The sequence below is a fragment of the Mandrillus leucophaeus genome, unplaced genomic scaffold (genome assembly GCF_000951045.1).
Source record: "Mandrillus leucophaeus isolate KB7577 unplaced genomic scaffold, Mleu.le_1.0 Scaffold24, whole genome shotgun sequence".
Classification (NCBI taxonomy): domain Eukaryota; kingdom Metazoa; phylum Chordata; class Mammalia; order Primates; family Cercopithecidae; genus Mandrillus; species Mandrillus leucophaeus.
The window spans coordinates 3388733-3415932 of NW_012102476.1; the positions used below are offsets into that span (position 1 = coordinate 3388733).

Below are 27200 nucleotides of genomic sequence, written 5' to 3' on the forward strand. Positions count from 1 at the left end.
AGCTATGATCGCGCCACCACACTGCAGCCTCAGCGTGGGCTACAGAGCGAGACCCTGTCTAAAAAAAGAGAAAATGCTGAATGCAGTTAGGGATGCTTGGAGAAGACCGAGGGAATTCCCCTGCTCAAGTCTGGGAACTAGAGGCGCGGGAAGGTCCTGCTTCCCCGCCACCCAACGATCACGTTTCCCAGTAAACCCAATTTCCGGGTCCCATTCCAGGCCTCCAAGCCCACTTGACAACAAGCTCCGCCCTCCGCTGGCCCGGAGATGCCACTCGGTGATTGGCCGTGTCTGAAGCCTCGCCCCGGCGTCGCGTCGCGTCCTTAGGTCACGCCGAGCTCCGACGCCCGCACCAGCCCCTATTGGGCGGCCGGTTTCCAATCGGAAGAGCTTCTGAGCCTCAGTCTTCGGGCGGCGCTGGCCATTGGCGGGCAGGATCGAGGCGGAGCCTTGGGTCGTCGCCTGCTGCCCGAGGTTAAGGTGAGTGACTGCAGGCGAACCCGGCGACAGCGCAGGTCGCGTCGACCCTGGCTCCTCTGCCTGCCCCAGCGGGTGAGCCTGCGCTAGACCCCCGTCCCCTTCCTGCGCCCGCCCGAATGCGCCTGCGCGGCAACAGCCGCCTGCCCTTGCGCCCCTTCCCCCAGCTTCCTGGGCACCTCTCCCCACTCCCTTTCCTGCCCTGCCATCCTCCCGCCCCCAGGCTCTTCTGCGGGGTCTCCCCAGTCCGGGTCCTTCCCCTACCCCCTCCCCCCACTCCCCAGGACCCTGGCGCCCCAGCCGCAAGGGCTGCGCCCCCGGGAGCCGCGATGCGGGTCGTCTCAGAGCCTGTGGGCTTCCCTGCCCTCACTGCCCTCCTCCTCCGCGCAGGCCCCCGCCTCCTTCAGGATGACGCTGGACGTGGGGCCGGAGGATGAGCTGCCCGACTGGGCCGCCGCCAAGGAGTTTTACCAGAAGTACGACCCTAAGGACGTCATCGGCAGGTGAGACCGCGGCCAGGGAAACGGAGGTCCAGAGAGGTCGGGCCCCAGCAGTCCCGCTTCCGTTTGAGGGCTGGAGAGGTAGGGGGGGGTGTGTGTGTGTGTGTGTTTGTGTCAAGGTTTTCAGGAGAGGACTGGATAGTTTTTTTTTTTGAAACGGAGTGTCGCTCTGTGGCCCAGGCCGGAGTGCAGTGGCGAGATCTCGGCTCACTGCAACCTCTGCCTCCCGGCTTCAAGTGATTCTCCTGCCTCAGCCTCCCTAGTAGCTGCTATTACAGGCGTGCGGCACCACACCGGCTAATTTGTATTTTTAGTAGAGGCGGAGGTTTCACCATATTGGCCAGGCTGGTCTTGAACTCCTGAACTCGTGATCTGCCAGCCTCAGCCTCCCAAAGTGCTAGGATTACAGGTGTGAGCCACCGCGCCCGGATGACTGAATAGTTCTAAATGGGAAGAATCAGTGGTAAGTGGAGAACACCTGGTGACTAGACTGTTACCGTGGGTCAACCCCATGTTTCACGGATTCATTCATTTATGCCTTCAACACACACGGATGGTTGACGCACCTACTGTGCCAGACACAAAGCTCAACACGGGGAGGGTAGAAAAGATACCTATGCCCTTGAGGTACTCCACCTGAAGTGAACGTTAAAAAGGCATGAGGCTAGATAGGTAGAGGTCTGTATCAAGTGTTATGGGATTCCAGAAAAACACAGTTTCCCAGGAGTCACCTTTGGGCTGGGTCTTGAGGTATGAGTAGGAGTTCAGGGGGGGTCTTTAAAATCATAAAAATGTATGCGTGTGGTAGATGTCTACAACTTTCATCAGATTCTCAAAGAGGCTCGTTAAAGCTGGGTCATAATTAAAACATGGCCGCAAACTCAGATGCCCTTAGTGGTTGCGCGGGAAATTAAAACCATGACGTGGCCAAGAGTAACAGAGTAGGAAGTGTTGTGTAAGGTGGAGGATTCATGTCCCACCTATGATGTGTGAATTCAGATTTGTTTAAAAAAAAAAAAAAAATTGCACTGGCCAAAAGGTACCACATCGGAGGGCTGTGTTTGGCCTATGGATCAATAGTTTACATCCCTTGATTTAACTAGATGTGGGTGACCGAATTCCCAAGTGAGTTATGTGAGGCCAGGAGGCCCCACAGAGCATAGTAGTAAGGCTCTGTGAAGGGCAGCGAGGGAACCAGCATAAGAAATGGAATTTGAGGCCTGATCCTGGAGGGATTTGCTCCTTAGTCTCAGGAATGTGTAGGGTCATATGGAGTTGGTGATAGCTTGAGCAAGGAAATCCTTATCTAGGACTTTGTGTGTGCCTCATGAATGCCCTTCAACATCCCTTCAGGATGCTGTTGGCCACATTTCACAGTTGCAGGAGCTGAAGCCCAAGGACCTTATGTCAGGGGACCACTTAGGTTAATTGGTAGCAAATCTGGGGTCTACTCTAAGGTCTGATTTTCAGCTTTGGTCTTCTAGTCAATAGCTTCATATTTATTTGGAGTTTCCTACACTTGAGGGAACTTTGGGATTTGGATGGGGTAATCAGGGAAGTGCAAGTGGAATATGGAGGGAGACTTAAATCTTTCTTCCCCCTTCCTTCAAGGAGCAGGTGCTGAGGCTCAGTGTGGGAAGGACTTGCCTAGGCTTTCCCATGGAGGAAGTGGCAGAGCCTGGATTTGAAGCCAGGCCCTACCTGCCTTCCCTGTGAGCTTTGTGTTGTGCCTTGCTGGGTACCCAGGTTCCTGAGGCTGCTGTGAAGCCAGGGTGAGCTCCTAAGCTTGTTGCCCTGTGATCCAGATGGGTCTTCATGGTCTGGCACAGCGGGCATGAGGATGCTGAAGCCCCAGCCTGTGCAGAAATGTGAGCACAGATGCCCTGACTTGTGCTATTTTCTGGCTCTCGCAGAGGAGTGAGCTCTGTGGTCCGCCGTTGTGTTCATCGAGCTACTGGCCACGAGTTTGCCGTGAAGATTATGGAAGTGACAGCTGAGCGACTGAGTCCTGAGCAGCTGGAGGAGGTGCGGGAAGCCACACGGCGAGAAACACACATCCTTCGCCAGGTCGCCGGCCACCCCCACATCAGTGAGGCTGTCTTCCTTGCTCCTGTTAGCAGACGACCCCCCACCTCTTGCTGACCCTCCCCACAGCCCACTTCCCCCAACATTGCCTCCACGCCTCTCCTCCCTTCCTCCTGGCTTCATTCCACTAAAGAGTGGTCATCCATTGGGCCCCCACTGCCTCCTCTGGTTCTCCTTTCTTCCTAGTAACAGCCCGCTGCTGTCCCAGGGTGACCAAGCCCCATCAATGTGTATCCACTCTTTTCCATCTCTGTCTCTCTGCCTCTCTTCCTCTCTCCCTAGTCACCCTCATCGATTCCTACGAGTCTTCTAGCTTCATGTTCCTGGTGTTTGACCTGTGAGTATCTCCCTGCCACCATCTGAGAAGCCTCCTCCCCACCTCCATGTATGGCCCAGCATTTGCTGCTCAGTGGGCTGGACCCACCCTGCTCACACCTTCCTGCTCCAGCTGGGGCTCTCTATCACCTGGGCCTGCCTGCTAGCCCATGGCTCTGGCCTTCTCCCTCGGTGCCATCATTAAGGCAAATTCTTTAAAAGTAATAGTGACCACCCAGGCGTGGTGGCTCATGCCTGTAATCCTAGCATTTTGGGAGGCTGAGGTGGGTGGATCACCTGAGGTCAGGAGTTCAAGACCAGCCTGGCCAACATGGTGAAACCCCATCTCTACTAAAAATACAAAAATTAGCCAGGTGTGGTGGTGCACGCCTGTAAGCCCATCTACTCGGGAGGCTGAGGCAGGAGAATCGCTTGAACCTGAGAAGCAGAGGCTGCAGTGAGCCGAGATCATGCTATTGCGATTCTCCTGTGTCAGCCTCCCGAGTAACTGGGACTATAGGCACCTGCCACCACACCCGGCTCATTTTTGTATTTTTTTAGTAGAGACGGGGTTTCACCATGTTAGCCAGAATGGTCTCTATCTCCTGACCTCATGATCCGCTTCCTAGTAACAGCCCGCTGCTGTCCCAGGGTGACCAAGCCCCATCAATGTGTATCCACTCTTTTCCATCTCTGTCTCTCTGCCTCTCTTCCTCTCTCCCTAGTCACCCTCATCGATTCCTACGAGTCTTCTAGCTTCATGTTCCTGGTGTTTGACCTGTGAGTATCTCCCTGCCACCATCTGAGAAGCCTCCTCCCCACCTCCATGTATGGCCCAGCATTTGCTGCTCAGTGGGCTGGACCCACCCTGCTCACACCTTCCTGCTCCAGCTGGGGCTCTCTATCACCTGGGCCTGCCTGCTAGCCCATGGCTCTGGCCTTCTCCCTCGGTGCCATCATTAAGGCAAATTCTTTAAAAGTAATAGTGACCACCCAGGCGTGGTGGCTCATGCCTGTAATCCTAGCATTTTGGGAGGCTGAGGTGGGTGGATCACCTGAGGTCAGGAGTTCAAGACCAGCCTGGCCAACATGGTGAAACCCCATCTCTACTAAAAATACAAAAATTAGTTAGCTGGGAGTGGTAGCAGGCACCTGTAGTCCTAGCTACTCGGGAGGCTGAGGCAGGAGAATGGCGCGAACCTGGGACGCGGAGCTTGCAGTGAGCAGAGATCGCGCCACCGCACTCCAGCCTGGGCGACAGAGCGAGACTCCGTCTCAAAAAAAAGAAAAAGAAAAAGAAAATAGATCCTTGCTCATCAGCCTCTCGTGCTGCTTAACACACTAACTACTCTGGTGTCTGTCTCTGCCCATCTGTTCTTTTTCTGGTCAGAATCTGAATGTCAGATGTTACATGGTATAATGTAAACAAATTGCAAAGGTATTTCAAAAGAGAATGATTTGAATTCCAAAGATTTAAGAGAGGCCCTTGGAAAAAATTCATGAAGGCTTCCATATTTTTACAGAAATAGCCCTCTGCAAAAGTCAGAGGGGACGTAAGGATGTCTATTATGCCATCCTCCAGCTGTGCAGAGTGACTACACTCCTCAAAACAGTACCTGATAAGTTACTTTGAGGACTGATGCAGAGTTGCAAGTATAACTCAATTTTGAAAGTATTATTTTTAATTGACACATAATCATAACCTCAGCTTTTAAAGACAAAATTTCAAAATCAGGTCCTATTCAACCTTTGTGCCACAAAAAAACTGAAATTTTGGTCCATTTTCTTTATAGATTCACTTTGAGAGGCCTTTTTCAGGCATAGTTATTCTCAAACAACAAGAAACTCCTATAAATTATATTGCCACAAGAAGTCTCTTATTTTTGCTATAATTGCCATCATGGCATAATGCAGGTATTTCAGCTGCCAACACACCAGGCCAAACTGCCTTGCTGGAGTGCTGTGTCTCTAGACCCTTTGGTTTGTCCGCAGAGGAATCTATCTTTAGTGGCCTCTTCCATGATATTTTGTATGAGCACTGGTCTGTTTTCTCAACCCCCAATGTGGGGTGCAGCTGCCTCCTATGCCCCTCCTTCCCTTAGGATGCGGAAGGGAGAGCTGTTTGACTATCTCACAGAGAAGGTAGCCCTCTCAGAAAAGGAAACCAGGTAAGGGTTGAGCCTGCAGCCCCAGGGGTGAGCAGGGGGTGGGACAGGGCAGGGAGGAGCCAAGGAGGAGACTGCACCCGCCTTCCCTTCCCTCAGGTCCATCATGCGGTCTCTGCTGGAAGCAGTGAGCTTTCTCCATGCCAACAACATTGTGCATCGAGATCTGAAGCCCGAGAATATTCTCCTAGATGACAATATGCAGATCCGACTTTCAGATTTCGGGTTCTCCTGCCACTTGGAACCTGGCGAGAAGCTTCGAGGTGAGGGGATCTAGTGCCCTTATAGGCTTGGGAGGGGAGACCTAGGCCTGATGAGATTGGTTGGCTGGGTCTGAGTACCAAGTTCCTGGTGCCAAGAAAAAGGGAGAAGTCATTGGGTACTTGCCAATTACCCTGTGGGCGCAAAACCTGTGTTTACCTCAGAGTAGGCATTCTGACCTGGGGAGAATGGAGACAGACAAGTGGGCTGACAGACAGTGGTGCACGGTAGGCAGAGGGCCATGCCAGGGGAGCCCGGAGGAAGGAACCCCAATTCAGCCTGAGCCCCACAGAAGAGGTAAAAAAAGGGAGCAGGGCAGAGTCATGCTCAGCCACATGTTTGGGGTCTGGAGTGCAGGACCACGGGAGTCTGATGTGATGTGTCCAGACTGCACTTCCCACCTGGGCCCTAGGCCTCAGGTTCACCTGATGTGAATACGTTTGTCGGGACAGTAATATTTCTACTGCAAATGGGAAACTTCAAATAAAATTCACCTGTGGGATTCTTCAGAGCCTTTAGTCTGCCACTGACTCTCTCCCTCAATGGCTTTGCACTAGACTTATGAAAAGCTACCGTTTACTGGGCATTCACCTATGAGGCAGGTATCAGTCTTTTTTTTTTCTTTTTTGAGACAGAGTCTTGCTCTGTCACCCAGGCTGGGGTGCAGCAGCATGATCTTCGCTCACCGCAATCTCCACCTCCTGAGTTCAAGCTATTCTGCCTCAGCCTCCTGAGTAGTTGGGATTACAGGTGCCCACCACCATGCCCGGCTCATTTTTGTATTTTTAGTAGAAATGGAGTTTCACAATGTTGGCCAGGCTGGTCTCGAACTCCTGACCTCAAGTGATCCTCCCACCCTGGCCTCCCAAAGTGCTGGGATTACAGGCATGAGCACTGTGCCTGTCCGGCACCAATCTTTATATGGCTTATTCCCCTAAATCCTCTCCACAGCCCTGTGTGACAGATAGTATTTGTGTCTCTGTTTTTACAGAAGGGTTCAAAGAGGTGAGATGACTTCTCCAGGGTCCTAATGCCAGGACTGAACTTGGACAGTCTGACTTCAAATTTCATACTCTTAACCTGTGGGCTTACATGTCTGGTGGATGTTGTGCTTTAAAACCCTTTGGGCTTCCACATGTACTTTTCCCCTTTCTGGAATCATCTTTGCCTCTGCCCACTGCATCCTCTTCTTGGCTTGGGTAATTCAAGTTTCACTTTACACCTCCAGGGCAGCTTAGGTCCCTTTGCTTTTTGTTCTCCTATCTTCTTCATTTACAACACCTCTTACTCTATTGTTACTTCCCGCTTGCCTTCAGGTAGACAGTGAGCTCGCTAAGGACACATCTCATTTGCCACTTGGCAAATCAATGCCACTGGCATTCAATAAATACTTGGTATAGGAATGAATTTCCCAAGAAAGTCAGTTTCAATTCGGGGCTGTTAAAATCTCCTGGAAGTGTGCCATGGAACACAGTTCAGAAATTACTGGAAGAATTGGTGCCCGAGTGGTGGAAAAAAACTAAAAATACAAACTTGAGCCAAGCATGGTGGCACGCATCTGTCACCTCAGCTACTTGGGAGACTGAAGGAGGAGGATCACTTGAGCCTAGGAGCCCAAGGCTGCAATGAGCTGTGATAGTGCCACCACACTCCAGCCTGTGTGACATAGTGACCCTGTCTCTAAAAATAAATAAATATAAAAATACAGACTTGCATAAAGTTTTGGAGGGCTCTGGGCTTTAGAACTGTAGATTTGATCATGTGTCATGATGTGGAATCAGGGAAGGGTTTTAAACAAGGGACTTACCCACTATGTGCTTTAAGAAATCCCATAGCTCACAGGGTGCAGTGGCTCACACCTGTAATCCCAACACTTTGAGAGCCCGAGGCGGGTGGATCACGAGGTCAAGAGTTCAAGACCAGTCTGGCCAACATGGTGAAACCCCGTCTCTACTAAAAAGACAAAAAATTAGCCAGGTGTGGTGGCACGCACCTGTAATCCCAGCTACTCAGGAGACTGAGACAGGAGAATCGCTTGAACTTGGGAGGCGGAGGTTGCATTGAGCTGAGATCATGCCATTGTACACCAGACTAGGCGACAGGGCAAGACTCCCATCTCCAAAAAAAAAAAAAGAAACAAAAGAAATTCCATATCTCCGCTTGTTCCCCTTGGGTTGAGTGATGGTTGGAGGTTATAGGAGGAGAAAGGTTTGGGCAGATAGGAATGCAGAAAATTTTTTTTACATATGTATTGTGATGTATGTAAAAATACATAATCTTTCCATATGCTTTATGATATATATAAAACTAAGGTAACAAGTTGTGAGGAGTAGATAGGTTGACTTGGATAGTGGGTAGGTAGGGTTGGAGGAGGCAAATGATATGGTGGAACAAGGACCTTGAAATAAATCCAAAACCCAGGTTTTCCTAGGAAGACCACCAGGAGCCATGATGGGTATCTGAACTGTTGAGCAGGGATAGTGCCTCAGCGGAGACTTGGCAGAAGGCAGGCAGGAGGAGGATGGGAACACTGGTAGTCCTGGTGGCGTTGAGGAGGCTTCAGCAGAGATCCAGTGCTAGGGGCCCTGGAGGGGCTGGTGGCATCCCCTCAATCTTGGTCCTCTCTCCCCAGAGTTGTGTGGGACCCCAGGGTATCTAGCGCCAGAGATCCTTAAATGCTCCATGGATGAAACTCACCCAGGCTACGGCAAGGAGGTCGACCTGTGAGTTCCTGGTCTCCCTCTCCCTCCTGTGCTTGCTGTCCTTTGCCGGGTCTGCCTGTCACCCAGTCCCGCCTGACTCCAGTCTCTTTCCCAGCTGGGCCTGTGGGGTGATCTTGTTCACACTCCTAGCTGGCTCGCCACCCTTCTGGCACCGGCGGCAGATCCTGATGTTACGCATGATCATGGAGGGCCAGTACCAGTTCAGTTCCCCTGAGTGGGACGACTGTTCCAGCACTGTCAAAGACTTGGTGAGCTGGGGCTGAGAGGACAGTAGGGGAGGCCCAAGAGCTGCCCCTCATGCTCTGGGTCTCTCCTAGATTTCCAGGCTGCTGCAGGTGGATCCTGAAGCACGCCTGACAGCTGAGCAGGCCCTACAGCACCCCTTCTTTGAGCGTTGTGAAGGCAGCCAATCCTGGAACCTCACCCCCCGTCAGCGGTTCCGGGTAAGCCTGAGAGTGTCAGGGTCTGGGCCCATTCCTCTGTCCCGTGATCTTTCCCCTGCACTAGAGCTCACCCTGCCCCCCTTCCTAGGTGGCAGTGTGGACAGTGCTGGCTGCTGGACGAGTGGCCCTAAGCACCCATCGTGTACGGCCACTGACTAAGAACGCACTGTTGAGGGACCCTTATGCGCTGCGGTCAGTGCGGCGCCTCATCGACAACTGTGCCTTCCGGCTCTATGGGCACTGGGTGAAGAAAGGGGAGCAGCAGAACCGGGCAGCTCTCTTTCAGCACCGGCCCCCTGGGCCTTTTCCCATCATGGGCCCTGAAGAGGAGGGAGACTCTGCTGCTATAACTGAGGATGAGGCCGTGCTGGTACTGGGCTAGGACCTCAACCCCAGGGATTCCCAGGAAGCAGAACTCTCCAGAAGAAGGGCTTTGATCATTCCAGCTCCTCTGGGCTCTAGCCTCAGGCCTACCACTGATCCTGCTACCCTCTTAAAGACCAGCCTGGTACCTGTCTTCCCACCAGCCAGGGCTCTGAGATCAGAGCTGGGGTGGAAGGGAGCCACTCTGAACGCCACGCCTGGCCCAGTCAGTGCTGCCTGCGCTGCATATGAAATAAAACCCACTACACACCAGGGAGAGCGGGTGTCCTGTGTCTGCTGTCTGGCTTGGGCAGGAAAGCCCAGAAGATACTCACCAGGGTGCAGGGATGGGGCCATTCTGGCCCAGACCTTTATTGGGGAAAATGCTGGGGGTCACTTGGTCTTGCTCTTGCCTTTACCCGGAGGTAGCTGGAAGGGCCGCTCTAGTGCAGTCAACTTGCTGCTGAGCCTTTCCTCGCTGACCTTGAGCTGCTCTTCCACCAGCCGCTGGAGCTCCTCCAGCTCCTTGTTCATTTGGGTCTTGATGTAGGCTCGGAGGATGTGGACGTGGCCTGAAGGGGCAGGGTGAGGAGAGATGCTGTCTGGCAATGGGGATGGTCCCTAGCTGGGCAAACACAGCCCCCAAATTTCCCCTGGGGGATATACAGGTGGCAATGTTGTTTCCCTTTAGGAAATGTCAGCCAGCCCTTGTATGAAAGGTAGTTGGGTAGGGTGGCTATGCTGGACTTTGCAGATTCAAATTCTGATCCCTACTCAGTAGCTGTGTGACCTTAGGCAGGTTATTTAACCTATCCGTGCCTCAGTTTCCTTGTGTGAAATGTGAATAGTGGTACCTAGCACATAGGATTGAGGGAAGATTAAATGAGTTAATTTATATAAAATGCTTAGAGCAGGGCATGCACTGCACACCTATTGCCAAGTATGTGCTGGCTGTTACTGTCATTGGCTTTCTAATGATCATTTCTCTGGAGCCACCTCAGCTGTGCATTTTTTTGTTTGTTTTGAGACAGAGTCTCGCTCTGTGGCCCAGGCTGGAGTGCAGCGGTGAGATCTCGGCTCACTGCAATCTCCGCCTCCTAGGTTCATGCAATTCTCCTGCCTCAGCCTCCCAAGTAGCTGGGACTACAGGAGCGCACCACCATGCCTGACTATTTTTTGTATTTTAGTAGATACGGGGTTTCACAGTGTTGCCCAGGCTGGTCGCAAACTCCTGAGCTCAGGCAATCCACCCGCCTCAGATTGTGTTGGGATTACAGGCATAAGCCACCACACCGGGCCTACAGCTATGCTTTTATCTGTCATCTTGGACTTCTGCATAAGGGATCAGTTAGAGAAAGGACTCTATGACTAAAAACAAAAAGTCTGAAGTCCTGATGTGATCCAAACCCTTCATTCTACACCTGCTCAGAGGGACAGGGCAGCCTGCCCCCCCTCCAGATCCTCACTTGGCTCCGGCTCTGGCGGGGCCACTGTCTCTAGTTCCTCTTCCTGCGGCGTAACTGCCTGCTCCTCCACCTCCTTGCTTTCTTCTTTCTCTGCAAACCAGAAGCAGGAAGAGACTGTGGCCCCAGGCCTGGCCCAGCCCAGCCCTGCCCTGGCATTCTCCCTTACCCGTCTCACTCTCTGGCCACAGTTTGGGTGACTGTAGCCCCATGTAAGTCAAAGACAGATCCAGCCGCACCTGAGAAGCAAAGAAGAGGGAGGCTGAAAAGAGGGCACCTGCGCTGAGGGGATGGGGAGTTGAGGATGGCTCCTCATGGTCCACCACCCCCTACCTGGGGTGTGAAGACGTATTTATAGAGTTTGAAGTGGCGGAAGTAAGTGTTGACCACGTAGTCTTCCAGGGCCAGCAGTTGTTCCTCTTTGAAGAGGTCGATGCTGAAAGGAGGCCGCTGTGGTGGTGACTGGGAATTAGAACCCTGACTACCTCCTGGAGCCCTGGCTTTGCCTCCAAAAGCCTAGCAATCTAGGAGCAAGGAGAGCCCACTGGGGTCTTCACAGGAAGATAAGGGTGATGAATGTGAGAGAAACTGGGCTAGACCTTGTCTGGGGATGGGTAAAGGTTCCAGAATGTTCCAGGGGAACTGACCCTGACTCCGTGGCAAAAAAGAACGCTGGTGAAGTAGTGGTAGCACTCCTCCACGTTGCCCAAGGGGGTTGCTGGTAGGGAAAGCAAGATGCGGCAGTGAGGCCCTCTCTCATATCCATTCATTCACTTCACTCAATAGCTGTTTATGACCATGAGCTTCAGAGGCAGATCTGGGTTTCAGCCCTGGCTTGTTTCCTTAACTCATGTAACAAATATTGAATACCCACTATATGCCCACTGTTTTAGGCACTCAAGACAGACAAGGTCCTGTTCTTACGAAGCTTATATTCTAGGAGAAGTGACACAATAAACCAAGAAATAGCTCATTTCAGCTATTAAACATTCTGAAGCATGAGCTATTAAATATTCTAAAGCAGGTTTTATTGTGCACTATGCATATATTTGCATATATTATTTCTCAGAACAGTCCTGTAAAATGTGCTGTATCATTAATCTCTCTCTCTCTCTCTCTTTTTTTTTTTTTTTTTGAGATAGAGTCACGCTCTGTCGCCCAGGCTAGAGTGCAGTGGCGCGATCTCGGCTCACTGCAAGCTCCACCTCCCGGGTTCAAGCCATTCTCCTGCCTCAGCCTCCCGAGTAGCTGGGACTACAGGCGCCCGCCACCACACCCAGCTAATTTTTGTATTTTTAGTAGAGACAGGGTTTCACTGTATTAGGCAGGATGGTCTCGAACTCCTAACCTTGTGATCCGCCTGCCTCGGCCTCCCAAAGTACTGGGATTACAGGCGTGAGCCACCATGCCTGGCCTGTATCCTTAATTTCTAGATAAGGAAGCAGTGGATTGGAAAGGTGATGGCTTATGTGTGATAATGCTATTAATAATGACATATTCCAGGCAGAAATCCCCTGCTTCTGCTTCCCATGGTCACTTGTGCCAGCCCCAGTTCCTCTTCTCCCTGGGGCTCAAACCTGGTAGCTGCCCCCTCTCACCAATACAAGCCTTGTGAAGATCCTGGAGCAGGGCACAAGCTGCTGAAGTCTGCTCCAGTGAGAAGCCCTGCTGGCGGCAGAAGATGAGCGCGTGGCAGAAGAGGTCCAGGGTGATGGCGTCCCGCAGGTTCTGCTCAGGACACCCTAGCTCCAGCAGCTCAGCCAACACCCTTGGGAGGGAGAGAGTAGTGAGTGACAACTGGAGCCTCCTTTCATCACCCTAAACCCACCACATGCTTTGGAGTCAGCCATTCCTCATGTCTTCCCAACCTGACCCCTCGACCTTTGCCAAGAGCTCTTCCCGCGCCCCCACTCAGTCCCTACTGCCTCATCTCCTCAGCACTGGTAGTCTTCTCCAGCTGGTGCATGGAATGGATGTCCAGGTACTTCCTGTTATAGGAAAAGAAAAAGAGTATTGGTGGCCATTACCTATCATGACAGGGCTGTGACAGCTAGTGCGTGGGACTGGGAGTTGGGCCACTGGTGTGAAGCTGGGCTCTTTTGCCAACTTGCTGTTTATGCAAATCGTTAGCTCTCTGGGCCTAAATGAACTCTTATGAGCCTCTCCATTTCTAAAGCCTAGGGTTAGGAAACTTGAATTCTTTTTTTCTGCTCTGCCACTACCTTGTATGACCTTGGTCAAATCCCCCGTGGCCCTCAGTGTCCCCCTCTGTACAATACTCCATAGCGGTCATGAGACTCCCTTTACATCCTGTCTTTGGCTCTTTTTTTCTCACACTGTCTCCTCTTTGGATTGGGGATGCTGGAAAGCTGGCTTCCAGTCACCTGGAGTAATTGCATCTCTGGGCCTCAGTCTCCTCATCTGTAAAAATGGGGATGCCCTGGCCACAGACAGGACTGTTGGGGAGGCAATAAAGGAAGAACGCAAATATTCAGTGTAACTCTTCCCCAAGTCTCTTCACACTCACCACATGCAGATCCGGGGTCGGGGCAGCGGCGGCTGCGGAAAGAAAGCGAATTGGGGAAGGCAGCTGTGGTGTCCTGGCCGTCGCGAATCTGCAGCGGGCCCCAGAACTCGCTGTAACTTGCCATCTCATCTCAACGACTAAGAAGGAGAGGCGCGGGCGAGGGCGGGCTTCAGGAGGCCCTAGGTGCTCTATGCGAGCACAATAACCACCAGGGTCACACACCCCTGCCTCTCCTCGCCCAGGCAGCGCGGGAGACGTCCCGAACGTTAGTAAGCATAATGACGATTGGTGCCTGCGGGGGAGCCCGTTTATAAATATTCACGAGCGGACCAGACTGTCCCGCCCTCACCGGGAACAAGTTGGCTCCGGGGTCTTCATCCGCTTTCGCCGCCGCCGCCGCCGCCGCCGTCGACTGGGTCCGCACACTCGCTCGCGTCCGCGCGGCCGACCCACGCACTGAGATGCGATCCTTCCCCGCTTCCCGCCGCAGCTCGGAGAGATGTTCAAGCTCCGACTGCACTCTCATTCCCAAAAAGTGGCTGGTCTTGCGGTTGAGCATCTCGCCGCTCTTCCGTGCCGCGGCGCGCCCCGGGCTCCCGCCGCCTCGGTTCCAGGACAGCCAGCGCTCGGTCTGCGGCTACCAAGGCCGGGCCCACTCGCCTTGCTCCGGCCAATCTGCGCTCCAAGAGGCGCGGCGGAGCGAATCTGTGGGGGCGTCTCCCTCCGTCTCAACGGCGACGGTTGCCAAGGGGGCTTGTGAAGGAAGGAAGGCCGGAACCGCAAGCTCACGCCAGTGGGTGCGAAGAGAACGCGCAGATACGTAAGAAGTTGCGAGTGCCCACCTGAGCTCCCTCTCTTCCAAGTTGCTAATACGAGGGCCGGCGCTGTCCTCAAGGCGGGGAAGTGGGAGCTTGGTGTCAGTTACTATGGGAACTGCCTCTTGGCCAATCACCGAGAGAAAGAGAAGGTGTTTGGGAAGAAGCCAGAGGACCCGAGAGGCGGGACCAAGCGTAACCAATAGAAGCAGAAGATAAAGAAGTTTCCTCACATCCGGGGCTGCCTCCGGCGCCTGCGCCCTGCGCACCGTTGGGGGGCCAGTGACGTCTAGTGACGTCTGGTGAAATCCAAGATGGCGGCGCTAGGCTGACCCTGTTGCTGGTGAGGGCTCTGGCGCCGGCGGGGACGGGATCCAGCAGGTGTGTGCGGGGTGGAGGGTGTTTGGGGCTGTGGAACACCAGCCGTTCCCACATCTCTGCTCTCTGTCTTCTGCAGGTGACGGAAGTACCGCCTCCTCCCGTCTGACGCCCCTCAGGGGACCCTGCGCCGCTCCAGCTGCCGCGGCCATGTCTGGGCTAGGCAACAAACGCGCCGCCGGCGACGGGGGCTCAGGGCCCCCGGAGAAGAAGCTGAGTCGTGAGGAGAAGACCACCACCACTCTCATCGAGCCCATTCGTCTTGGAGGCATCTCTTCCACGGTTCTTGGGCTCTTGCCTTAACCCTCAGAATTTCCCAGAGCCCTCCCTCTGTTCTCTGGCCAAATTGTCCAGAATCCTACACCCACTTCCCCAAGTTTAGCAAGGTCCGCGTTACAGGATACTCTGTTGAAAGAAGCCGAGAACACGACGCCTGTCTTCCTTTTACAGATAGGAAAACAGGTTCCCAGGGGGCGTGTGTCTTGTCAAAGACTAAGGGGTTAGAAGGGGACAGGCAGAAACAACGTGAGCCTCCTCACAACCAAGACACTTTCGCTGTGGGTTGTCTGAGCCTCCTTAGATTCTGTTAGCGGTTAGTGTGGGAATACCCCCATCTCCCATGCATTCCAGATGCTCTGCTCCTCTCTTGCTGTGTGATTGGTTTCTGGGCTCTGCTTGATATTCTCGTCGGCCCCTTTGTTTCCTTTGGTAGGAGGAGATGGACCTGAAGGTACTACAGTTCAAGAACAAAAAACTGGCAGAGCGGCTGGAACAACGGCAGGCTTGTGAAGATGAACTCCGAGAACGAATTGAGAAGTTGGAGAAGCGGCAGGCCACAGATGATGCCACACTCCTCATCGTCAATCGCTACTGGGCTCAGGTGGATGCCTTCTGCTTTCCAAGACCAGGCCTTGATTCAGCTGCCAATCCCCAGATTCCCCTGCTGGAAAAGGAGTATAGTGTTGGAAAGCACTAAGGGATTCATAACATTTTTGATGCTTTCTCCTTCCAGCTGGATGAAACTGTGGAAGCCCTTCTCCGATGCCATGAGGGCCAGGGCGAGCTGTCTTCAGCGCCTGAAGCACCTGGGACCCAGGAGGGGCCCACATGTGATGGGACTCCTCTCCCAGAGCCGGGGACATCAGAGCTGAGGGGTGAGACCAGAGTTCTGGGATCTAGGGAGCTTCAGTACTGGGAAAAGTCCTGGGGAGGAGGGGACTTTGGTGTTGGGCCTCTGAATTGCCTGCCTTATTACTCCCCACGAAATGGATTTCATGTTTGGGTGGTAAAGTGCAGTGCACAAAAATACAGGCTTTGGACTCTGACTAACTTGGTTTATAGAGCAATTCATGTTTTGACACCCATTTGTTTGAAAACAGTATTACGGTTGAGTGTTAACTATGTATTTGACGCTTTCTAGAAATGGGTACTTGCTCGTTGCATTTGCTATGAGGAAGGAAATTACAAACATAGTAAGCAGAAAGTACTGGGGCTCCTGAAAGGGAATAATTGTGTGTGCACACGTGTGTGTATGTGAGATTCTAATTTTTATTGGGAAAGTACAGGAGGCATCCCTGAGGATGTGATACGCAACTCTGTAGCTTTGAGGAAATTACTTTACCTCCCTGAACCTCATTTGTCTCACTTTCAGGATGGAGATAATAGTGCACTATAGGTTGTGTTGATTAAGTGAGCCATGAATATTGAAGGGCTTAGTCTGGAACTTAGTACAGAGTGGTGGTAACTGCTGCTATTATCCTCATGAGGGTCTGTCCAATCCTTCCAGAGCCCTTGCCATTGCAGCTGCGGCCCCCTCTCAGTGAGCCGGCCTTGGCTTTTGTGGTGGCACTGGGTGCCAGCAGCAGTGAGGAGGTGGAGCTGGAGCTGCAAGGTCGAATGGAGTTCTCTAAGGCAGCTGTGTCTCATGTGGTAGAGGCCTCAGACCGCCTACAGCGCCGGGTGGAGGAACTCTGTCAGCGAGTGTATAGCCGAGGTGGGTTCTTTGTGCCCATACCCAAGAGGGGTCCATCCCTACCTGCATCTTGATGGCACCCCTTCCCAATTCCCCTAATGCCCAAGTCCAAGGGTGGCCAGAATTCCCCAAGGAATATATCAGCCATGTTCTTGGGAGGGGTAGGTTGGCTGTAGATGGGGGTTCCAACTTTGATTCCTGGACTGAATGCTAGAGAGATGGGTTGGAGGAGCTGTTGATGCTGGTAGAGCCTCCTGTCCAGAGGCCCCTCTGGAGCACTTAGTGTGGGTTGCAGATCCACAAGGCATAGCTTCAAGGGCTCAGGCCTTGTAGGTTGACAGGCTTCTCCCACCTCAGTTCTGCCACCCTCACCTGGACATGCTGGGAAAGTGGCTCCCCTCTCTGAGCTGGTTTCCTCCTCTGTGCAGTGGAGATAAAGACTCCTAGCTTTGTCATGAGAAATTGGCAAGACAGCTGGGGGATCACACTGGGCACATAGCAGACTCCAGAATGAGTTAGTTCTTTGCCCCATTGCCCTGAGCTGGACTCTTAACCTGGGCCCTGCTTTCCCAGGGGACAGTGAGCCCCTCAGTGAGGTGGCTCGGGCACGCACCCGAGAGCTGGGCCGTGAGAACCGGCGACTGCAGGACTTGGCCACCCAGCTGCAGGAGAAACACCACCGCATCTCATTGGAGGTGAGGAGCCAGGGACTTTGGGAGTGGGAGTGGGATTAGAATCAGGCAGGATTTGGGTTAGATGGGCCCTCAGGGACCAAGTCCCCCATCCAAGCATCTGCTCCCTCATTGTTCCCAGTACTCCGAGCTCCAGGATAAAGTGACGTCGGCAGAGACCAAGGTGTTGGAGATGGAGACAACAGTGGAGGACTTGCAGTGGGACATTGAGAAGCTGCGGAAGCGAGAGCAAAAGCTCAATAAGCACCTGGCAGAGGCCTTAGAGCAGGTGGGGCAGGGGTACTGGGGCAGGTGAGGCAAGGCTGGGCCCTTGGGTCCTAGCTCCTCCCTTCCACTTCCATTGCCTGTCTGTTTTCTCTCCACAGCTGAACTCTGGCTACTATGTGTCTGGGAGCTCCTCAGGCTTCCAGGGGGGCCAGATCACACTCAGCATGCAGAAGGTGAGCGGCGTCTTCCTCCCACCCCTTCTCATGACCTCTTCTGTGTTGCACTCTTGAAATTCCCCTCGAGACGAAGGACAAACGTCCATCTCCAAGGCCCTTCTTGGTCACTCCTGTTGCTCTTTCTTTCATGCATTCATATACTTTTTGAGTAAATTTTTGAACACTTAGTGCTAGGCACTAGGCATATTGGGGAGAACAAAATAGAGGTTAAAACTTTCATGGACCAGACAAGAAATAAATAAAAGAATATATCTTTAGGTTCTACTTGTTGTAACAAACAAGAAATCGGTAAAATAGCCTATCGTTGTGTTATGAGTACCACAAAGATAAAGCACAGAAGAGAGAGAGAGGAGTGAGTTGGAGTCAGTTGGCATCTGGTGGTCACTGTGCCCTTTTTCCCTTTACTGGCACTTTAGGCCTTCCTGGAATGCTTCCATGATTCCCCATCAGTTAAGAGCCTTAGTTCTCAACACCAACCATGCAGTATTGAATTTTCTCCCATTTGTCTGGGAGCCCTTAGGAAAGTACTTGGTTTGGGGCATCAGAATCGGTCATTGCCCTGCACGGAGTGCTTGGGCTGGAGTGTTTGCTGGGGATGTAAGGGAAGCCTGCTGCCATATCTGGCCCTGCCTCCCATGGCCCCGCCTCCCACTCCTTAGTTTGAGATGCTGAATGCAGAGTTGGAGGAAAACCAGGAATTGGCCAACAGCCGCATGGCAGAGCTGGAGAAACTGCAGGCTGAACTTCAGGGGGCTGTGCGGACCAATGAGCGCCTCAAGGTGGGCTGCCGTAGGGGCTGAGAAGGCCTGTGCCTGTAAGGGAGGGACTGAGGCCTGAATCCTCTTGCTGATCCCATTTGGGCATCCCTGCCCCAGGTGGCCTTGCGGAGCCTTCCCGAGGAGGTAGTGCGGGAGACAGGGGAGTACCGCATGCTGCAGGCCCAGTTCTCACTGCTCTACAACGAGTCTCTGCAAGTGAAGACCCAGCTGGACGAGGCTCGGGGCCTGCTGCTGGCCACCAAAAACTCCCACCTGCGACATATAGAGCACATGGAGGTATGGCTCTGGAACAGGCGTGGGGACTGGGCTAAGGGCCAGACCCTTAGTGTTGAGGTGTTGGTGGCTTCAGAGGCCCTGTGTGCCAGCCAGGGGTCCCTGGGGAATAGATTTTTCCTAAGATACTGAATCCTGAGGTGGGACCGAGGGACTGTGTGGGTCCTTAACATGTCAATCCACAGAGCGACGAGCTGGGGCTGCAGAAGAAGCTGCGCACAGAGGTCATTCAGCTGGAGGACACGCTGGCCCAGGTACGCAAGGAGTACGAGATGCTGCGCATCGAGTTTGAGCAGAATCTGGCGGCCAACGAGCAGGCGGGTATGTGGTGAGGATAGGGCGGAGGTGGGGCCTTATCTGGGAGTGCTGGGCCCTGGTGTGGGGCTGCTGCTTATCCAGATGCAAGAGGCTAAGGCCTTTTTTTTTCACAGAGCCTGGGCTTCCTATGCAAAACAGGGCCTGCACTGCTTGGCTCCCAGGCACAGTGAGGGTCACGCCAGCTGGGATGGCTGATGGAGCAGGCACATGCAGAGTTTGAGCTGTCAGCCCTGTCCACAGTCTTCTGGTCTGATGATGTCTCTCTCTCTCAGATACCTGTGTTACAAAGATTTATCAGATGCCACCTATGAGCCAGGCTCTGTTCTAGGGTTTGGGGTTATGCCAGTGAACAAAACAGAATTCCTGCCATGTAGAGCAACATTCTGATAGAAGACAGACTAGAGAAAGATGAACTAGTAGAAGAAAAGTAGAAAATGTGTTAGTTCCTGACAAATACAGTAAGGAAAATAAAGCAGAAAAGGATGATAGGAAGTATCAGGAGAAACGGTGTTGCAATTTTGGATAGGTGGCTAGGGAAATGCAACTGGGAAGGTGATGTTTAAGAATCTAGAAAAAGTTGACTAATTTTTGTGAATGTTACAGTTACCTTCTCTATTAAAGGGAATTGGATGTATTAGAAAAAACATAGGCCAGGCATGGTGATTCATGTCTGTAATCCCAGCACTTTGGGAGGCCAAGGTGGGAGGATCACTTGAGGCCAGGAATTTGAGACCACCCTGGGCAACAAAGTGAGACACTGTTTCTATTTTAAAAAAACAAAAAACATGTTCTACATTAGCAAAAGTCATATGAATAGGCAGTGTCAAGTTACTTTTGGGTGAGTTTCCTTGAAGTCAGCATTGTTTACTTTGGTGAGTTCATGCTCAGTTGAGGCTGCAGTGTTCCCCTCCTGCACAGTGGGAGTGATGGCATAGCCTCTTCCCTCACTGAGGGGTTGGAACCCTAACCCAGGAACTGGTTCTGACACCCTTGATTCCTGGTGCTCCTCCAGGGCCCATCAACCGTGAGATGCGCCACTTGATTAGTAGTCTTCAAAACCACAACCACCAGCTAAAAGGGGACGCCCAGCGATACAAGCGGAAGCTTCGAGAAGTACAAGCTGAGATTGGCAAGGTAAGAAGGGGCCTGCCTGGGAAAAGCTTTGGCTAGACTCCAGTGAACAACATCTGACTTCATCCCTCTTCCTCTCTGCCTTTGCAGCTCCGGGCCCAGGCCAGTGGCTCTACCCACTCCACCCCCAACCTGGGCCACCCAGAGGACTCTGGCCTCAGTGCCCCAGCCCCAGGGAAAGAGGAGGGTGGGCCAGGCTCTGTCAGTACCCCCGACAACAGAAAGGAAATGGCTCCAGTGCCTGGCACCACCACTACTACCACTTCAGTGAAGAAGGAGGAGCTGGTCCCCTCTGAAGAGGATGTCCAGGGCTTAACCCTTGGGGCCCAGGGCCCTTCCTCTCGGGGCCGAGAACCCGAGGCCAGGCCCAAGCGGGAGCTTCGGGAACGAGAAGGTCCTGGCTTGGGTCCTCCACCTGTAGCCTCCGCTCTCTCGAGGGCCGATCGGGAGAAGGCCAAGGTGGAAGAAGCCAAGAGGAAGGAATCAGAACTCCTCAAGGGTCTCCGAGCAGAGCTCAAGTAAGGCTGTGTTCCTGTCTCCTTCCTGACCCTGCCAGGTGGCCTCCAGTCCCACTCACCAAGACTTCCTCCTGTACCTCCTTGCCAGGAAGGCCCAGGAGAGCCAGAAGGAGATGAAACTGCTGCTGGATATGTACAAGTCAGCACCCAAGGAACAGCGGGATAAGGTGCAGCTCATGGCAGCAGAACGCAAGGCCAAGGCCGAGGTGAGGGCAGCTGGGGCTTGTGGGACATGCAGAAAGGCAGAACAGAGTCCTAGGTCAGCAGGAAGCAGTGTCAAGAGAGTTCCTTTTTCCCTGTGCTGTAGGTTGATGAGCTGCGGAGCCGCATCCGGGAATTGGAGGAGAGGGATCGAAGGGAGAGCAAGAAGATCGCAGATGAGGATGCCCTGCGGCGCATTCGGCAGGCAGAGGAGCAGATAGAACACCTGCAGCGCAAGCTGGGTGCCACCAAGCAGGTGCGGCCCCTGTGTTGCCCTCGCCTCTGAATGCAGAGAGATCCCTTCAAACCCTGTTGGGTGCCTGTAGTGCCTGCAGCACCTTGATGATCTGGGTCCCCTCTGTGGTTCTTTGCTTTGCTGTGTTTTCCCATGGTTCCCCCACAGCCATCCTGTCCACTTCCCACATTCCATCTTGTCTCCTCCCACTTGCTGCAGGAGGAGGAGGCTCTGCTCTCAGAGATGGATGTGACAGGTCAGGCTTTTGAGGACATGCAGGAACAGAATGGGCGGCTGCTACAGCAGTTGCGGGAAAAGGACGATGCCAACTTTAAGCTGATGTCAGAGCGGATCAAGGCCAATCAGATTCACAAGCTGCTGCGGGAGGAGAAGGATGAGTTGGGCGAGCAGGTCCTTGGCCTCAAGTCCCAGGTATGGCTGCCCCCAGCTTATAGGGTGGAGCTGGAGAGGCGGGGGTCATGCCCCTGAGTCTTCCTCTGGTCCTTAGGTGGATGCCCAGCTGCTGACTGTGCAGAAGCTGGAGGAGAAGGAGCGGGCCTTGCAGGGCAGCCTTGGGGGTGTGGAGAAGGAGCTGACGCTGCGCAGCCAAGCCCTGGAGCTCAACAAGCGGAAGGTGAGGCTGGGCCAGGGGGACACACAACTTGGGCTGCTGGCTCACCTCCTCACCTTCCTTTTCTGCTCAGAGCACCTGACGCGATAGCCTAAGATGAAGCCAGGCTGTCCCAGAACAGCTCACACATCCTGAACATTTACATGCGCCAGGCCACATGCTGAGTGCTTGACATGCTTGGTCACATTTCAGTTTCATTAATCCTATCAAGGTGGTGTTTACGGGTTTGGGGGCTCACGCCTGTAATCCCAACACTTTGGGAAACAGAGGCGGGAGGTTTGCTTGAGGCCAGGAGTTGGAGACCAGCCTGGGCAACATAGTGAGACTCCCATCTCAACAAAAAAATTTTTAAATTAGCTGATTGTGGTAGTATGTGCCTGTAGTCCCAGCTTCTCAAGTGACAGGCCGACAGGTGAGAGGATCACTTGGAGGTTGAGGCTGCAGTGAGCTATGATCACACCACTGCACTGCAGTCTGGGTGACAAGGATGAGACTCTGTCCCTAGGAAAAAAATAAAAGGTGGATTTTTTTTTTTTTTTTTTTTTTTGAGATGGAGTCTTGTTCTGTCGCCCAGGCTGGAGTGCAGTGTTGCGATCTTGGCTCTGCAACTTCCACCTCCCAGGTTCAAGCAATTCTCCCACCTCAGCCTTCCAAGTAGCTGGGATTACAGGTGCGCACCACCGTGCCCGGCTAATTTTTGTATTTTTTTTTAGTAGAGACGGGGTTTCACCATGTTGGCCAGGCTGGTCTCAAACTCCTGACCTTGTGATCTGCCCACCTTGGCCTCCCAAAGTGCTGGGGTTACAGCGTGAGCCCCCACGCCTGGCCGAATTTGGTTTTTAACCTCATTTTATAAATAAGGAAACTGAGGCTCAGGGAGGTGGACTGATATGCTCAAGAGGGAGTGGCCCTGGTATGTGGGTCCAAGCCTCCTTGACTCCAGGCTCTACCTTCTAACCACTCACTGGTGAACTGTAAACTAGGGATGATGTGCCCTGTCACATAGTTATATTAAATATAAGAAATGTCTAGCTTTGGCTAAAAGCTTAAGATTAACATTGATTTCCATTTCCTCTGAAGCTATTTTCTTCTCCAGTTAGTTCATTGATTTAAGCAGTGTGTTTGTGGGTTTTTTTTTTTTTGGTTTGTTTTTTTAGACGGAGTCTAGCTCTATTGCCCAGGCTGGAGTACAGTGGCTTGGTCTCAGCTCACTGCAGCCTCTGCCTCCCAGGTTCAAGCAATTCTTCTGCCTTAGTGTCCCGAGTAGCTGGGACTACAGGCACCTACTACCACACCCAGCTAATTTTTGTATTTTTAGTAGAGATAGGGTTTCACTGTGTTGGACAGGCTGGTCTCAAACTCCTGACCCCATGATTTGCCCGCCTCGGCTTCCCAAAGTGTTGGGATTACAAGCGTGAGCCTCTGTGCCCAGCCCATTTAAACAGTATATTTTACACCCCTGCTGTGTACTAGGCCTTGTGCTGATTGCTGTGGAGACGGTGGGAACTAGAAGGTCCCTGCCTTCCAGTCAAAGCTGTAACTTCAGGTCTTGGCAGGCAGAGCAGGCCAGTAATCCCCCAAATAAAATAGTGCAGGTCACAGTATGCCTTATGCAGGAATCTGAGGTGCTGTCAAAGAAAAAAGGGGAGCCTCTCAGGAGGTGAGTCTTGAGCTGAGGCCCGGGGAGCTGTGCGTGTGTTGGGGAAGTTGAGGGGAGCAAAGAGGAGAGCCTTGTGAAGCCTCAAAAACCAGACAGCATCACACAGGGGAGGAACTTGAGAGGGAGAACAGGAGGGAAGGGCTCAGGGATCAGGAGGCAGGAGTAGCTCCAGGGCAGGTGTCACTGGGGCACTGGACACAAGCATTGGTGGGCCATGGCTCCACATGCCTGTCACCAGGCTCATACCAGTGCCTCCTTCCTGTTCCACTCCACTCAGGCTGTAGAAGCCGCCCAGCTGGCCGAGGACCTGAAGGTGCAGCTGGAGCACGTGCAGACTCGGCTGCGGGAGATCCAGCCCTGCCTGGCAGAGAGCCGGGCTGCTCGTGAGAAAGAGAGTTTCAACCTCAAGAGGGCTCAGGTGCGTGCAGGGTGAGGGGCCAGGCTAGGGTGGTCCACGGTCACGGACCTATCATGGGGGCAGATGGCTCAAGGGTGAGGACCCTTGCCCTTAGCCAGGCCTCTCCTACCCCAGGAGGACATCTCACGGCTGCGGCGCAAGCTGGAAAAGCAGAGGAAGGTGGAGGTCTATGCAGATGCTGACGAAATCCTCCAGGAGGAGATCAAGGAGTATAAGGTGGGGCTGTGGGCCAAGTTATGCCCTGTCCACCTGGGAATTGTAGATACAGGATTGCTGAGACTGTAGTAGAGAGTCTGGGGACCCTGGAAGTAATGTAGGGCAGCACAAAGGGGGCAGCACAGTGGTTGCAGAGTCAAATGCTGACCGAGTGTTTGCTGTACATGCATCGTGAGCCAGGCACAGTGCTTGGCTGGGTATGGGTTGGGAAACTAGGAACTGACCCTGGTGTCTGACCTCTTGAAACTGACAGAGGAGGAGGCAGCCAAGTAATTCTCTCATCCCAGATGTGTAATGTGATGGCAGAGGCCAGAGGGGCTGAGGGGACTCAGGGGAGGCCCTTCCCCTGGCCCTGGGGTCAGCAGGCTTTCTGGAGTGAGTGTCACCACAGCAGACCTGAAGAATAGGCCAGAAGTGGCTGTGAGGAATGAGGGTGAGGGGCTGTAGGCAAAGGGAACAGCAGATGTGGAGGCCTGAGCAGAGGGGTTGCTGGGGGCACGGCACCGGAGGTTGTAATCGGAGGAGCCAATGTGGAGAGGTTGGGTGGTGTCACCTCCTGAAGGGTGTGGTACGCCAGGTTGAGACCTCAAAGGGTTTTAAACAGGAGAGTGATGTAGTTGGATTCGTTGTTGGATTTGAGCTGGAAGAGGTAGACTGGAGGCAGGGAAATTGTTAATGGTGTTGCAGTCACTGAGGCAGAAACCACAGTAGATAGGTTCAGGAGACATTTCGGAGGCAGAATTGCTTGGATTCGGGGATGGATTGAATGCATGGAGTGAGGGGAAGGGAACACTTGGAGGACTCCTGGGTTCCTGGTTTGAGAAACTAGGTGGATGGCCAGTACCATTTAGGGGGTTAGGAGACCTGCAGGGGAGCAGGGTCTATGGGATGGTGTCAAAGGATGCTGAGAAGGAGCCTGTGGGACCCCTTGGGAGGCTGGGAAGGTACTCAAGGCAGAAGGGCTGGGCTGGAGAATGGGCTTGGGGAATGTCAGTAGAGGCAGAGGTGGCAGCCACATATGACTTGGTCACCCCTTAGAAGCAGTTGAACCTTGAAGGGCAGAGGCAGCTGGAGGCAGCCACGGGGTAAAGGCAGGCTTGGGAGCCTGTTCAGTGCTGGAGCGTAGGGTCCTGGGAGACAGGAGTGATGGCTGGGAGGCTGCTGAGGCAGCAGGCTGGGCTGGGATTTTAACAGGCTGGAGGAGGACTCTTGGGATATGCTGAGTTGAGTCAATCCATGTCTGGAGTTGGAGGTGAGACCCTCCTGGTAGCAGAAGAGAGGTCTCAGGCTAAGAAGGGACTCACAGCAGGGTCTCTGGCCAGTGCCGAGGCTGGGCCAAGTTGAGGGTAGAGAGAACAGATTTCTAGTTGCATTGCCATTCCAGCTGTGACTTTGTAAGTGCAGGTGAAGAGGTAGACAAGATTGGGATTTTACCAGAGAAGGCCAGTGGGGCAGGAGATGAAGCCCCAAGGCAGAGTCTAGGCTGGGCTTGTGGGTCCTTGTCCTTTTGAGGGGACACATGATGGGCATCACTGCCCAGTGATTAATCCGGACTCTGCTGATTTCTAGTGTTGAGACCTTGGCCTCTGCGCCTCAGTTTGCTCATTCATAGAGTGCTCGTCCCTATCTCCAGGGTTATGGGAGGATGAGGTGCAGTCTCCTGTGTGGTGGGCTTGGCTTGGACTCCTGCTGTCAGCTTGGGGCTTGGGCACTGTCAGAGTTGTTCCCAAGCTGATGCCTTTGCCTGGCCCAGGCGCGGTTGACCTGCCCCTGCTGTAATACCCGCAAGAAGGATGCAGTCCTTACCAAGTGCTTCCACGTTTTCTGCTTCGAGTGCGTGCGGGGCCGCTATGAGGCCCGCCAGAGGAAGTGCCCCAAGTGCAACGCGGCCTTTGGTGCCCACGACTTCCATCGTATCTACATCAGCTGAACCTGAAACTCGGGACTCTGGAACACCATGGACCCTGGGGGCTGTGCCCCCAGCCCCTCCCTACCCCAGGTCTAGTGACCCCACCCTCCATTCCGGACCCTATGGGCCTAGCCCCTGCCCACTTAGTTGGTTTGGGGACCCTGGTGCGTGCTAGTGGGCATGGGATCAGCCAAGCTTCGTTCCATCTTTCCTAAAGGTCAGAGCTGCAGCCTAGGGGGCACTGCCCTACAGAAAAAGTCTGCCTGAGAGGCCTGAGGAGCCCAGAGCACTCGACTGAGCTTCCTGGAAACTGGCCCTAACCTGTCTGTCTCCATGGATGCATCCTAGCCCTAAGGAAAATTCCCCAGGCTGTGATCTCCTACCCTAGAGAAGGCTCGCTCCCTGCCTACTGGCTCACAAATGGGGACCTGTGGGCCATGTCCTTATTCCTTGTTTGAGCCTGGGCTACAAGCCCCAAGAAGAATTTCCTTCACCCACCATCCCCCTCACCTCAGCAGGGCTTCTGTCCTGTGGAGTTCCCTGGGCACCTTGGTCTGGCTCTTGTGCCAAGGGCTGAAGGAGGTACCCTCCTGGCAGACAGGGACATCACTTGCTTCCTTTGGGAAGCTGTAAGGTTGCTGCAGTCACCTTCCTCATCTTGCAGGTGCTGAACCAACATCATCAGTTTCTATTCTAATCGGGCCCCTTCCCAATCTCCACTTCTCTCCCAAGTCCATTTACTCCCACCTCTTGCATCCCAAGGCTCTACTGGGTCCCTGGACCTAACCCTGCTTTCATCCTGGTGGCCTTAACTACAGTGGAGGTGGAACTTCCCAGGAGGGGAAGGGACAGACCAGCCCCGGCTGCTGGGCCAACTTCCAATCATTCCAGCTAGAAGAGCTTCCCCTGACACCCTGTGACTGAGCCTGTGTCCTGTCTGCCTGCCCAGGCATGCTCCATGGGCTGTGAGGGCAGCGCCTGGAGAGGCCAGAGGGTTGGAGCTGCAGGGGTCCGTTTGGACCCACAGTCTCTACTCTAGAGATGCTTGTATAGGCTGTTAATTGTGATGAATAAACGCTCAACCCTCGGCCTGCAGCCAGAGTAGCCAGGCCTTGCACCCCAAATGTAGTCCCCCGATTTTAGTTACAACAGCTGAGCAGCACTTTGCTGGTTTGGTGTGAGCCTGGGAGGGGGCCTGTGCCAATATGAGACCCCGCTTCTGCCCATCACAACAGCGAGGCTGTGCTCAGACTTAAGGGCCGGCAGGGGTCCCGGACTGGGCCCGAAGG

The 27200-nt window shown here is 53.5% G+C and overlaps 3 protein-coding genes across 7 annotated transcripts; 2 read left to right on the forward strand and 1 right to left on the reverse strand.

Annotated features, from left to right (window-relative positions):
- Positions 1–368: 368 nt before the first annotated feature.
- Positions 369–13295, forward strand: PHKG2 (phosphorylase kinase, gamma 2 (testis)). 2 transcript variants are annotated; one of them, XM_011982490.1, is made up of 10 exons: positions 369–480; positions 868–980; positions 2891–3066; positions 3345–3399; positions 5480–5545; positions 5642–5805; positions 8436–8526; positions 8621–8774; positions 8844–8969; positions 9058–9609. In XM_011982490.1, the coding sequence occupies exons 2-10, from the start codon at positions 886–888 to the stop codon at positions 9349–9351; spliced, it is 1221 nt and encodes a 406-aa protein (XP_011837880.1). In that variant the 5' UTR covers positions 369–480; positions 868–885; the 3' UTR covers positions 9352–9609. The 2 variants fall into 2 exon arrangements, with proteins under 2 accessions (XP_011837880.1, XP_011837881.1); XM_011982491.1 differs by lacking the exon at positions 369–480 and adding an exon at positions 12229–13295 and having other exon boundaries at positions 607–980; positions 9058–9213.
- LOC105541452 (chromosome unknown open reading frame, human C16orf93) lies at positions 9673–14404 on the reverse strand. The gene is made up of 9 exons (XM_011982489.1): positions 13672–14404; positions 13323–13354; positions 12718–12783; positions 12394–12563; positions 11443–11513; positions 11129–11245; positions 10965–11034; positions 10799–10888; positions 9673–9904 (listed from the first exon to the last, which is right to left on the reverse strand). The coding sequence occupies exons 1-9, from the start codon at positions 13879–13881 to the stop codon at positions 9726–9728; spliced, it is 1005 nt and encodes a 334-aa protein (XP_011837879.1). The 5' UTR covers positions 13882–14404; the 3' UTR covers positions 9673–9725.
- RNF40 (ring finger protein 40, E3 ubiquitin protein ligase) lies at positions 13745–27035 on the forward strand. Of its 4 annotated transcripts, none has more exons than XM_011982484.1 (20): positions 13745–14480; positions 14595–14797; positions 15228–15395; positions 15528–15669; positions 16302–16508; positions 17061–17182; positions 17301–17447; positions 17545–17619; positions 18282–18401; positions 18498–18677; positions 18860–18995; positions 20005–20126; positions 20214–20641; positions 20730–20847; positions 20949–21098; positions 21297–21509; positions 21586–21711; positions 23646–23786; positions 23901–24002; positions 25756–27035. In XM_011982484.1, the coding sequence occupies exons 2-20, from the start codon at positions 14666–14668 to the stop codon at positions 25930–25932; spliced, it is 3006 nt and encodes a 1001-aa protein (XP_011837874.1). In that variant the 5' UTR covers positions 13745–14480; positions 14595–14665; the 3' UTR covers positions 25933–27035. The 4 variants fall into 4 exon arrangements, with proteins under 4 accessions (XP_011837874.1, XP_011837876.1, XP_011837877.1 ...); XM_011982486.1 differs by having other exon boundaries at positions 23904–24002; XM_011982485.1 differs by having other exon boundaries at positions 14412–14518.
- The last annotated feature ends 165 nt before the right edge of the window (positions 27036–27200 follow it).